This window comes from Theobroma cacao, chromosome 2, assembly GCF_053813885.1.
Source record: "Theobroma cacao isolate CCN51 chromosome 2, ASM5381388v1, whole genome shotgun sequence".
In the NCBI taxonomy this organism is placed as follows: Eukaryota; Viridiplantae; Streptophyta; class Magnoliopsida; order Malvales; family Malvaceae; genus Theobroma; species Theobroma cacao.
Window position 1 is genome coordinate 39,921,990 of NC_142640.1, and position 12,555 is coordinate 39,934,544.

At 29.5% G+C, this 12,555-nt stretch overlaps 1 protein-coding gene across 1 annotated transcript; it reads right to left on the minus strand.

Annotated features, from left to right (window-relative positions):
- Positions 1-6,734: 6,734 nt before the first annotated feature.
- On the minus strand, positions 6,735-7,368 carry LOC148764262 (uncharacterized). Its single transcript, XM_088803874.1, has one exon. It carries the CDS (start codon positions 7,203-7,205, stop codon positions 6,960-6,962), a length of 246 nt encoding a protein of 81 aa, XP_088660000.1. The 5' UTR covers positions 7,206-7,368; the 3' UTR covers positions 6,735-6,959.
- Between the last annotated feature and the right edge of the window lie 5,187 nt (positions 7,369-12,555).

Below are 12,555 nucleotides of genomic sequence, written 5' to 3' on the forward strand. Positions count from 1 at the left end.
TGCATTCTTTTTCATTTTTCATGGTTGAAATTCAAGTTTTTAAGAGGGAACCTTTGCTGGCCAAACCTAGAGAGAGAAGTTTTGGTGATGAATTTGGCTAGATTTCATGATATCTTAGTGTTTTTAGTTGTTTGATGATGTTTGGCATGAAAAACAAGCAAGAAAATTACATACTCTTCAACAATCCTCCTTGGCCGAATTTACTAAAGGACATATTGATGATGGATCTTGTTATATCTCATGTTATTTAGCTCATATTTGATGAATTGTGGTGCTGGATATTGAAAACGGTTATGGAGACATATGGTTCCTTTAGTAAACGATTTGAACAATAATGAGAAAATCATAGTAAATGGACTTGGATTTGATTCTTAATGATATAAATGGATTTATTGGACTGTGTTGACACTGATTAGCAAGTTAGTCTAGAATCGGAATGAATTTCGGTTACAATGAATTAAGTTATAATCAAGCTTATTGAGATACTTTGGTGAATTTGGAATATTGGAAGTGTAATGAATATATTTGAAGTTGAATTGAATGTTTTGGTTAAATCAATGGTGTATAGTTCGAATTTGGTCGAATACAAATTCATTCTGATCACAATTGAACCTATGTAGAACACCGTCTTTAACTGATTATTTGGACAATTCTCATTCAATGTCATGCATTCATATAGAGCCTGAAATAGTTTTATAACAGTTTGGCACAAATATATTGAATTATGTGTCGTTTATTATGTATAGGTGGTGAGCCATTTGATAAGGGTAAAGATATTGTGCTCGAGGACCAAGAATAGGAGTGTTCCATACTCCTGCTACTGTGAGTAATCAGACTTTCATCTTAACTATCTAAAATAGTTTATACTCATTTTTATGTTTTAAAGAAAAATGAATTTAAATTGCAAACTATTATGTTTTACAATTGAAGTGTTGATTAAACGAAATGAGATTTATAACTTGTTTTGAAATTGAATACTAGTTTTGGAAATTGAGTAAGTGAAGACTGTATACGTGTGTTATATACTCGTGTTTGACATATGGTTTGAATTGATGGCTTATGACAATGTGATGACAAGCATGGCTGGATTTGTGTTTGTGTGGAATATATGAATTGTTTTGCTTTACCTTGACAGGCTGGTAATATTATATTAGCCATGTCATATTGTCGAAAATTTGATTGAATTGGTGGGTTATCTGATTAGCTTACTGCAGTGGGCGAGTTTCCATGGACCAGCCTATGAGAGGGGCATAGTAAACCCCGTTATATTTTACCTTGGTACGAGAGGCGTGGAGGGTATCTCCTAAGGTAACGTTAGAGTTCACTTCACACCGAACCGCCATGTGAGGGTGAAACTCGGCCAACGCCAAGGAACGGTTGTGCTTTTAAATGTAAAAGAATAAGTTTTATACTCATATGTTATTTTAACAACCTTGGTAGACTTGATTGGATGCCCCGGTGCAAGGTGTCATCGAGTGTAAATCTTGGCACGAGCCAAGTTTTTACGAGAATCATAAGCCTTGTTGATTTTTACGAAATGAAATTGATTTATATGAAATGAAAAGAGATTTGATGTTATGAATCATATTATGATGAGATATTTTAAATTGTCTTCATTTACTCAGTTTTAGATGTTGTAGAAGAACTTTGCTTACTCATTGGGTTTATAAAAACTCACCACCCTCCTTTCACACATTTCAGGCTCAGGGAAATATGTAGACCGCCCATTTTGTCGAGGGTTTGCTGTTAGATTCGCACCCTTAGAAATCGGAGGTTTACAGTTGTGTTTATTTTGGTTATTTTGGGACCCACATGTCATTGTAGAATATTTTATATACTTGGCTACGTGTGCCACTGTATGTATGAATTTATTTTGCTTTTACACTACAAATATTATTTACTCAAAGTTCTATAGATATTGTTTTATAAGAAAATGGAATATTTTATGAAATATTTTTATTTAATTTGAATAGCTATAACTTCATTTTAAATCGATGAATTAGACAACGAAACTTATTTTTAGACATGAAATGGATGTTTATTACTCGTGTATCATATTTTTACCAGGTTTCAAAATTTTTGGGTAAAATGACCAAAATACCCCTATGTAGTAGAAATTACTTTTTGGTTGTTTTTTATTTGAAATTAGTCTATATTCCTTTAAAACATGATATTTAATAACTGCTTCTCACAAGGGAGAAGTAAAACTAATGCGAAAGCCTTGCGAGGTTTCGGTTGGCATTCCGAGTAAGTAATGTCAATCGAGACATCGCAACTGTTGTCACGGGCTCGAAGGGAGTGCCGAGTCGTGACACTGCAAAAAGTCATTATAAAAGCTTGGTGGAAGCTTGTGAATTTTACCAGATTCTTAGTGAATTGTTGGGAAAATCCTTGGTTGGATAATCAAGGTAGTGGATGTAGGTCTTGGACTGAACCACTATAAATTGTTGTTCATTGTCTACTCTGTTTTTACTTTCCTCGTTTTGGAAATTAGTTCTTCATCTTGTCAAGAGCCAAATTGTGCTATTCACCCCCCATCTAGCACATATTAACGGGACCAATAGATTCATGAGTGATAATTTTTGACGATGGGATCTTCTTGAGAAGCTTGTAGGGACAAGTTTTCTCAAAAAATTCCCTAGGTGACAAGAAATTCTTAGACTTCACCAAAGAGTTAGGATAGTCTTAGAAAATTTCTCCGAGAAGAATATTTCATTCACACATTGAAAAAATATAATAAATAATGATAATAATGAATAAAATAAATAAATAATAAAAATAATTAGAGAAAGAAATAAGGATAAGGAAAGAAAAGACATGTAAAATCAATAACAAAATAATGAATAATGATTAAGGGAACATAAGAATAAAATTAAAAGTTAAGGTTAAAATAAGATAATATATGATTAAATGATACCGTTCATGGAACAAGCGTCATGAGAGTGCTAATCTTCCTCGTGCACAACCATACTCTCGAATCCAACTCTAAAAATAGCAAATCAGGTTTTTGTTCTTTAAACGAATCTAAAATCAATTTAGGACATCGTTGAATAGAACGAAACTAATAGGTAGCCAATCGTACCTTATAAAAAAGATTGATAGCGACTCCAAGTTTTCATGTCAAGGCAGACGAGTTCTCGGACTCGCGCATAGTGACAAAGAGTTGATTAAAAACAATGGTGCCATTTGATTCTCACTAATTTCAAATCAAAATTAAAAATGGAAATTAAAATGGACAAAATAAATAATAATATTTTTTGAAGCATTCAACCACATATCTATAATGAAAGTAAATTTTAATTTTCAAAAAATTTTCCTTTTCATCATTTTTTTACCATAACACTATAAACATATCAATATTTATCAATTATGTAAAACATCCAAAATTTATATTTATAAATGTGTATTCATTAAGTAATGATCTTTGAAATATTTTTTATTATAATTATTATAATAGAACGAATCTAATAGGTGGCCAATCGTACCTCATAAAAAAGATTAGTGGCGACTCCAAATTTTCACGTCAAGGGCGATAAGTTCTCAGCACCACACGCAGTGACAAGGAGTTGATTTAAAGCAACGATGCTGTGGCATCCCCCTCGGGGCCCACTCTAAGGTATTGTTACGCGTGGTCAGCTAGAATGGTTAAAAGTGTTCCCTTCGGGGGGAAACAAAAGGCGTGGGTTCAAATCCCAAGATCGGAGGGCCGCTACAACGGACTGGGAATGTGATGATTCGACCACGCGTAACAATACCTTGGAGCGGGCCCCAAGGGGGACGCCACAGTTGCCATTTGATTCTCACTAATTTCGAATTAAACTTAAGAACGGAAATGAAAATGGACAAAATAAATAATAATATTGTTTAAAGCATTTAACCATATATCTATGATGAAAGTAAACTTTAATTTTCAAAAAATTTTCCATTTCATCATTTTTTTTTTTTACCATGACACTATAAACAGATCAATATTTATCAATTGCGTAACATCCAAAATTTATATTTATAAATGTGTACTCATTAAATGATGATCTTTGAAATATTTTTTATTATAATTATTAGTAAGATTTATTCAATTTATAAATAAAAATTTTAATTGCATTGAATGATTTCATTAAAAAATATTTTTTTAATATTTTAATAGTATAGAATAATTTAAATATTGATATTTTAAGTTTAAAAAAATTTCATTAAATATTAATATATTTTTAATTTTTTAATATTTTAAATTAAATGTTAATAGTCATCAAACCTATACTATTAAGTTTAGTATAAAAGTGTTTTTCCAGTTCTCCGAAAAATGTCTTACGCCTCTCAAGGGTGTAAATATTTTACGTGGCCAATGAGTATTTTTCAAGTTGGCCCATAAAATGTTTTACGTGTAGAATAAATTTTCCATCCTCCAAACAAATATAAGTCTTGAAAACAAAGCAAACAGACTCTAAAAATTTGGAATTTTCTATTTTTCTTATACAGTTAAAAGAGAATTTCTCGAAGAAAAGATGCATACATTTATTATTGAACCAAATGCTTAAAGATAAAAAATATGAAATTTTCAACACAACAAAGATGCACCATATGATTCATATGCCCGGTAACACATGATTTAATTGAAAGGGAAAAACCACTTTACTTCATTAATTTTATTTCTCTTTATTGTGGAAAAAGAACACCATTTTAAAACCAAAAACTTGGATATGCCATACTCCGTACCTTTAATATGAAAGTTACTTGAACACTGTTCTATAACTCTCTGGTGCCCCAAGCTCTTCAGAAGTGAGAAAGAGAGGGAGGGAGAGAGGGTATATTGAACTTTAACTTACATTAGATTTTAGTTTCAAACCTAACTCTCACTCCTCTCATAGCCTCAGCTAAACCTTAGGTGACGTTTAGTACTTAACAATGCAATGTGATTACAGGTAATGTAATTGCAGGTAATGTTATTGCAAGTAATATGATTGCAAGCAATGTGATTGCATGGAAAATAATATTACAATGTTTGGTATACAAGCAAAATAATGATTAAAATGCAGGAAAAATAACATTGCAGTATTTAGTTTACAAGTAATTTGTTGGGAATGTAATGTTAATTTTCAAAATTACTCCTATTTATTAAAATGCAAGTTTAATATACTTGTATTTTTTATTATTAATTTTTATAAAATATCATCTCTTAAATATATTTTTAATGTCATATATTTTATTTTCATGTCTTATTATAATCTTATATATTTTATTTTCATTTCTTTAATATAATTTTTATATTATATATTTTATTTTAATTTCTTTTACCTATATTATATAAATTTTAATTTCTTGTATTTTATTTTATTTTAATTTCTAATTCTTATATTATATATTTTATTTTAATATTTTTTATTTTAATTAAAACATTACAAAATGTTTTAACAAAGTAACAAAGTTTAAGATAAAAATGTCCTTAATAACATTACCGAGTGTAATATAATGTGATTGTATTAATTTTAGACTACAATCACATTACATCTATTGGCTGTAATGTGATTGCATTGCAATCTTACATTGCAGTAGTCTATTACAAAATAAACACTACAATGTAATTTAATTGAATACATTACAGGGAATGTGCTCCTACTTTTCTCATACCAAACGCTACCTTATAGTATATTTGATGCATAAAGATTTGAATTGCTCCTAATCATGTTATAGGGTAATCCTTGAACCACATAATTCTGCAACTATTGAAGGAGGAATTTCACGTGGGCAAAAGTCAACTTGTTAAAGATGTTAAGAAAATTACTCAAAAAATAATAAAGATAAATTTTAAAAAATCAAATAAATATAAAAATTTACGTAATGTTATTGAAAAATAAAAATACAATAACAACCTCTTTCAATGGTTTTTCAAATAAACCAACCTAACTTCTTGTACTCTCTCATTAGTTTCATAAGACACTCCCTCTCACCTTATCTAACTCCACCTCAAGCAAAAGGCATATAGTTCCAAGGTGTTCTACTCAATTTCTAAAGCCTAAAGATTCATACTTCTATAATATAAAAGATCAAAGTAGAATAAGATAATTAAGACTCAATGAGAAATAAGAAGTTTAAAAATTGTAAAACTATGTACTCAATGTTATTCACAGATTAGATTCATAATTAAATAAGATATTGAATTTTAGGTAATCCAAACTCAACAAAAGAAATAAAACATAATGAGGACCAGACCTTCAAAGCCTGAAATTCAACTTTTGAAATTGAGCATTTGACAAAAAGGAAAAAATCTCCATTGCGACGTAGAAAATTTCATTAGAGTTCTAGAAACTCCGGGAAAATTTGAGCTCACTCTTCCATATATTCAATTACACCATGATGCCTGTATTTTGGAAAATTGTTTTGAAAATGAAATAAAACTATTTTCATGGCATAGCGAAACAAACACCTGATGATATTCAACAGCCAAAACCCAATTTGTAGAGTCACGGTCAGAATTTTGGAACGGATGAACTTATTTGACAAGGATATTTGACCAATCCCTGCATAAATTATTGGTTACCAACATTTTCTCAACCTTTATAAAATTTGTGGTTGACATGACTTTTGGCATCTAGTGCCCTGGTCAAAATATAACTCCTGCTTCTAATCTTTTGACATATGACTAATCTCAAACGACTAATTAGATACTTGCCAGTTTCATCAAAATCTTGCCATTGCCCGCAAAAGATTTAAGAAACAGAAAAATCCTCTGAGCAAAATACACACAAAAAAATTAAAGTAATTAATAAGTAATAAAACTCAGCATCAGGCATGAACATGAAGATTTGTGTTATACAAGCTACAATCGAAATCCTAATACATGTAAAAATATTCTAAACAAATGATTTAACAATAAACGGAGAAAGAGAACTGACTAAACAGAAATTAATACAAACGAAACGATGAATCGAACTGTATGTTTTGCATTGATAAGCATCATGACCTTATTTCTGGGTTGTCTTGCTACACTTTTCCTTGATCCAATTAATACCTGCAGCTGCTCCTACCTTAGCTTTCTTCATGCCTGTTACCGCTGCAGCTTTCGTTTTGCCAAGTCCGTCTTCAACCTTCTTTGAACATTTAGCCTTTGCCCCTCCGCTGCTGCTCTTGCTAGGCTCGGTAGGTAGGGGGTCCGGCCCGTAGTCCCATTGATCAGCCCATGAGGTCCCGGATGAACCGTGCGGTTCCATTTTCAAGCTTTACCAATGGAAAGAAAAAGGAAAAGCTACAGGGGGAATGCTCGGATTTTTAAGTTTAGTTCCCTTTCGTGGAGTTTATAGACGCACCAACGTCTAGCCGAAAGCAAGCATTTTAAGCTTCTCGGTGGAAGTTTGTTGTCGTCCGTACGAAAAATGTATAGAACAATGTTTTTATTCGCAATTCTGTTTGTGTTTTGTTAAAAATTTTAACAGTCCACACCAAATCAACCCTCTAACTCACCTTATCTTAAGTTATTATCTAAAGTTAAAAATTAACTATAAAAAAACAACGAAGACCTAAAACAACAAAAGTTGGCTGATAGGGTCTAAAAATTTTTTTCACAAGCAAGTTTTATTAGTGATGAAATTAGATTTAACACTATTTTGTTGTGGGGAATTTAGAATACCACAGTTGGAGGCTTTTCGACATTCTGAGGAATATAATATTTTTTACTGTTTAGGAAGTAAGGATTATAGAAATGGAATTAATTTGGAGGTAAAGCACTAGATTTGTTTTATACTAAAAACCTATTTGGCCTGATTTTTTTCTAACTTAAAATCTATCATGAAGCTCTTATGAAAAATAATAATTTTTAAAATAAAGTTAAAATTGTTTAGTAAATTTCTTTTTATAAATTATTTTTTATAAGTTATAATTTTTGTTAAAATTATCATAGAAGGTATTTTTTTAGAGAGTAATATTATAATTATTTTTAACAGATGAGGATATTTTGAAACAAAAATAAAAATTCTCTTATATTTTTAAAAGAAGAAAAGAAAAAGCTCCTCATAGGAGCTTTTTCTGAAACTCTTTTTCAAAAATTTTATTTTTTAAAAGAAAATTATTCTTTTAAGAGTTTTTCAAAATTTATGTTTGGTTTGATTTTTACTTTTAAAAGATAAATAAGCTAAAAAAAATCAGACCAAATAAGCATTAAGTTGGGAAGAGGTGTTGGTAATAAAAGAGAGAGTCAGGTTAAAACTCAACTTCCACCTAGTTATGCCTTTTTAATTGAATTGTCATGGTAGGTGAGCACAGTTCGATTCCTTTTTATAAATTTTAAAAATTATATATAAAATTTTGTTATCATTATCCAAATCACCATATATAAAATTTATTTTTTGTTTTTTATTGTTAAATTGTTATGAGATATTTTAGTTCCATTGAAATGACGTATAAAATACTCAAATAAAAGTATTATTAAATTAAAAACTATATTTTTGTTAATTGAAAAAAATTATTTTATGATATAATTGTAAAATGTAATTCATAATATAATCACATTATTGATTATTTAAATAAAAAGTGTTAATTAATATTTAATTTCAAGATTTAAAATGTTAATATTAATTTGATTTTTGATAAAATTAATTGAAAAATGCTTCAACACTCGAGTTATGCATTATTTTATTGAAAGGCGCTTCCAAATCATTTTTATAATACTTTTTTAATTTCTCCAATGCGTACAATTGACAAAATTGATTATATTTATGTCGATGTGTATTAATATTCAATAAAATATAAAAATTAATAAAAAAAATGTACAAAATTTAATTTAGAAAAATAAACCAGCAGCATCGTGCGGGTTCATTTTTAGTTTTATATAATAATAGTATAGTATCTTACAAAATCACTTTAACTTTTACTATATCAGAACATTTTTAATCTGCGAAAAAAAAAAGCTGAGAAATTACGTTAGTTTCACATATAGATTTATTATTGGATAATTTTCTTTCCACAAGAACAAAGAAATTAATTCCACAAATATAAGAAAATATATGGATGCATGTTATATTACAAAAGAATTCATTAATATATTTCATTTACCTTAAATGTCATTTCAAATATGAAAATGTATTCATAAATGAATTACAATAATTCAATATTTAAGCACATAATTTTATAAGCTCAGTTAGGTTTAAGTCTGACTAGATTAAGGTTAGTACTATTCTAGCTAGGACAAGCAATTCAATGGAAGCTTCGATAGGCAATGGTAGCCTATTGTTAAAGTGGTAATGTAGTCCTTTCAGCTAAAATTAAAAACAGAAAAGGCTGATTAATTTATTGCGAAGGCTGCTTTTGGCCACAGCAGAGTCTAGGGTGGCGGCGGAAACGTGCATAAGGAAGAAATGAAACGTGGTTGTGATTAAAATCCTTAGCGTGGATCGACTGCGTTCCTAAGAACAGGCCAAGCGAATTGATATTTTACTAATAATTCTCTTTTCTTTTCTTTTTTAAATCTTTTTTTTAAGTTTATCGACGTAAGAAGGATTAGGATTTTTATTTATTTGGGTGTGTGATCAAGAAAACTAGTTATTGCATCCCAACTTTCCCAAAGTACTTATGAGTTTATTCCATTTAAAGATTCATGATTTTACATCAATTTATTTTGAATCAAATAAATTTTTATTGAAAGTAGAAACAAAATAAAAATGATCTTATTATTATTATTATTATTATTATTATCATTATTATTATTATTATTGGATAAACAAAATAAGATGCTTATGTTATGTAGTTATCATATTTCACCCCCTTTATATTTTTATTATTTAATTTTTATATTCTTTATATGTATATATTACATATTTTTAAGTAGTTAAATTTATATATTTATATTATATTTGAAGAGTTGAAACTTATTATGCTGGGATTATTTTTTTATTTTATATATCCTTTTTAAATTTATATTAAATTTGGCATATCAAAATTCATATAAAACACTTTTATTCCATATAAAATTATGGGAATTATTCCATTTCAAATGTCAAACCATTTAGCGAAATTTTAAAGTAATATCGCTTAGCTTTTGTGCTCCACATAAGTTAATTAGCCACTATACAACTAATACTTCCAAATACACATTAAATATATAAAAGATGATAATTAATGTTAATGCATGCTATTGGAACTTAATTAACAAATGCGAAGATTGTTATTTTGATACGCGACTAATCTGGTGGGGTTTATGATTGACTAACTCAGACTTAACCAGAAAAGGTTTGACTCATTTCTCCTTGCATGGAGGCAAACTTTGCTTTAAAAAAGAATTTATGGGAGGCCAGATCCTTAACATGGCAAAAGGCCGTTTTCTGATGCCACAGGCGTCTGCTAGTGATCCCTTTGGATGATTTGATTCTTTATTCTTTGCCGCTTAACTGACTGAGTTAACTAAGCTACCTTAAGGAATTTGTTTGAAAGCTCTAAATGACTATAACACTGCTCAATCTTGTCAATTCTGATTCATCATCATCTTTAAAAACAAAATTTTTTCTGATGCACAAGTTCCATCAAAAATGACAAGTGCAGAACATATTCAAGAATCTGAACTCACGAGAAAACTGTGCATGTTTTCCTATAATAACCATTAAGAAATAACGAAAAGGACTTAAAAACTCATGCTAGAAGAAACATATGATTTTTATTTCTAAAGGTGTTGAATTGGGTATATCTCACTCCTGTTTCCAGCTTTAAGATGTCATTAATTGCAAATTCATACATGTGTGTGCATTAAAATAAAGAAAATAAAAATTTTTATGTTAAAAGTTAGAATTTATAAAACAATAGAGAGAGAATTAAACTAGGAGAGTGATACATAGGTATAAAGTTCTTTTATATGTATTTTGTGAAGGCAAAATTTCAAAAACAAAAAAAAGGCATGAGCAAGTTAATGGACCGGAAAGATAACAACTCAACTTCTTATATTTGTACCAAAAAAATTTCATTCCTATATTATTTTGGTAATGAAGATACAAGTTTATGTATTTAAAGGGTTGTTAAATGACTCTTTGATAATAATATTAATTTATTAATTTAGTCCAATTCTGAATTTAATCCTTCTATCATACGAAAATATTAGATATAATCTCTCCACTATAATTTATATAAATTAAGTTTCAGTAATTCAAAAATCTGTTAATTTCGATCCAATAGTTAACACCATTAGAATTTTGCTGTTAAATAGGTTGATGCGGATAGATGGAGGTCGTGCAAATCTCCGGGTTGTTTTGGGGATGTACAAGTTGTGATGGGAGACTTAGAATTTTTCTTTTCTACAGATCTTTTGGGTCTACTGCACGCTGCAGGATGTGACTGTTATGAACACGAAGATATTAACTTGTTCATCTTTGTTTCTTTTAATTAATGGATTCTATTCTGTTTGAAAAAAAAAAAATAGGTTGATGTGGTGTTTATGTAAATTTTTTAGATTTTTTAATTATTTCTTTTAAACATGGCATGGATTTATCAAACCACATGTCAATCTCTACCCTTAAGTGATACGTGGCATTTGATAAAAAATATAATATAATTTTCTCTTTACACCTTTTCTTCTTCTTCATGTTCTTCTCTTCTCCTTTTTTTTCCTTTTCCAAGTCTCGCCCCTCACTTATTTTTTGATTTAGAGTAATTTAATAATTTTATGTTTTTATTAGATGAAATTAACAAAGTAACCTCTTGAGAACAAAACTTAATCACATTATGTTAGTTAAAAAAATAAATTACAGAATATTAGGTGAAAAAATTGAAAACTTGAAACTACATAAGATGTAAATGAAATTTACCAAAAAAAAAATTGTGAGATATCACTCTTGCACATAAAACAGATTGTGTCATGTCCATCATAAGGTATAACATGTTCCTAATAATTGATTATTTGATTAGTATATATCTTTAATATTCCCATTAAGGAAAGAGTGGAAAGGGGTGGGAGTGGGACAACATAGCGTCTGTCTGATAATTTCTTCAAAACGTAGATTAAAAAAAAGACCCCAGCAAAATTGTAGCAGTTCCAGATCTATGTTGTGGTGCTTTTATTGGTTAAGTAAATAAAGAACAACCAAAAAGTTATGTAAGGTAACATTTGAACCTGCAAATGACATGAGTCTTAAAGGAAATATAAATAGACAAATTCATTCATTATCCTATCATCCACAAAAATCAATTTATATGGCCAAAGAAAAAGGACACATCAACTTAAAAATACGTGTACGAAACAAAGAGGTCTCGCTATTTATTTATTGTGTTCCTATTTTTTAACTCCAATTTGAAAACATGAATCATTGCTTGACTTTCCCCTTCTTTCCATTACCGCGTCAAAATTGAGGTGAGGATCCACAAACGGCCTAACTTCAACCTACGTCGTTATTCCACGTGTCACACAATGGAAGCCTCAACGACTTTTCCAGCAAAGGGAGCACAGCGATCCTATTCGCCTAACCCCCAATTTTGACCTTTGTTCCTGTCAAAATAATTCCATTTTTTAATTAGAAGCAGTAAACATCAGCACTTGGAACATTCCTAGAAAACGCAACCGTTTCAATTCATAATTTCTGATACCCT

Bases quoted from the DNA above. Each gene is read 5' to 3' on its own strand.
- LOC148764262 (XM_088803874.1), bottom strand. From the start codon at position 7,205: ATGGAACCGCACGGTTCATCCGGGACCTCATGGGCTGATCAATGGGAC.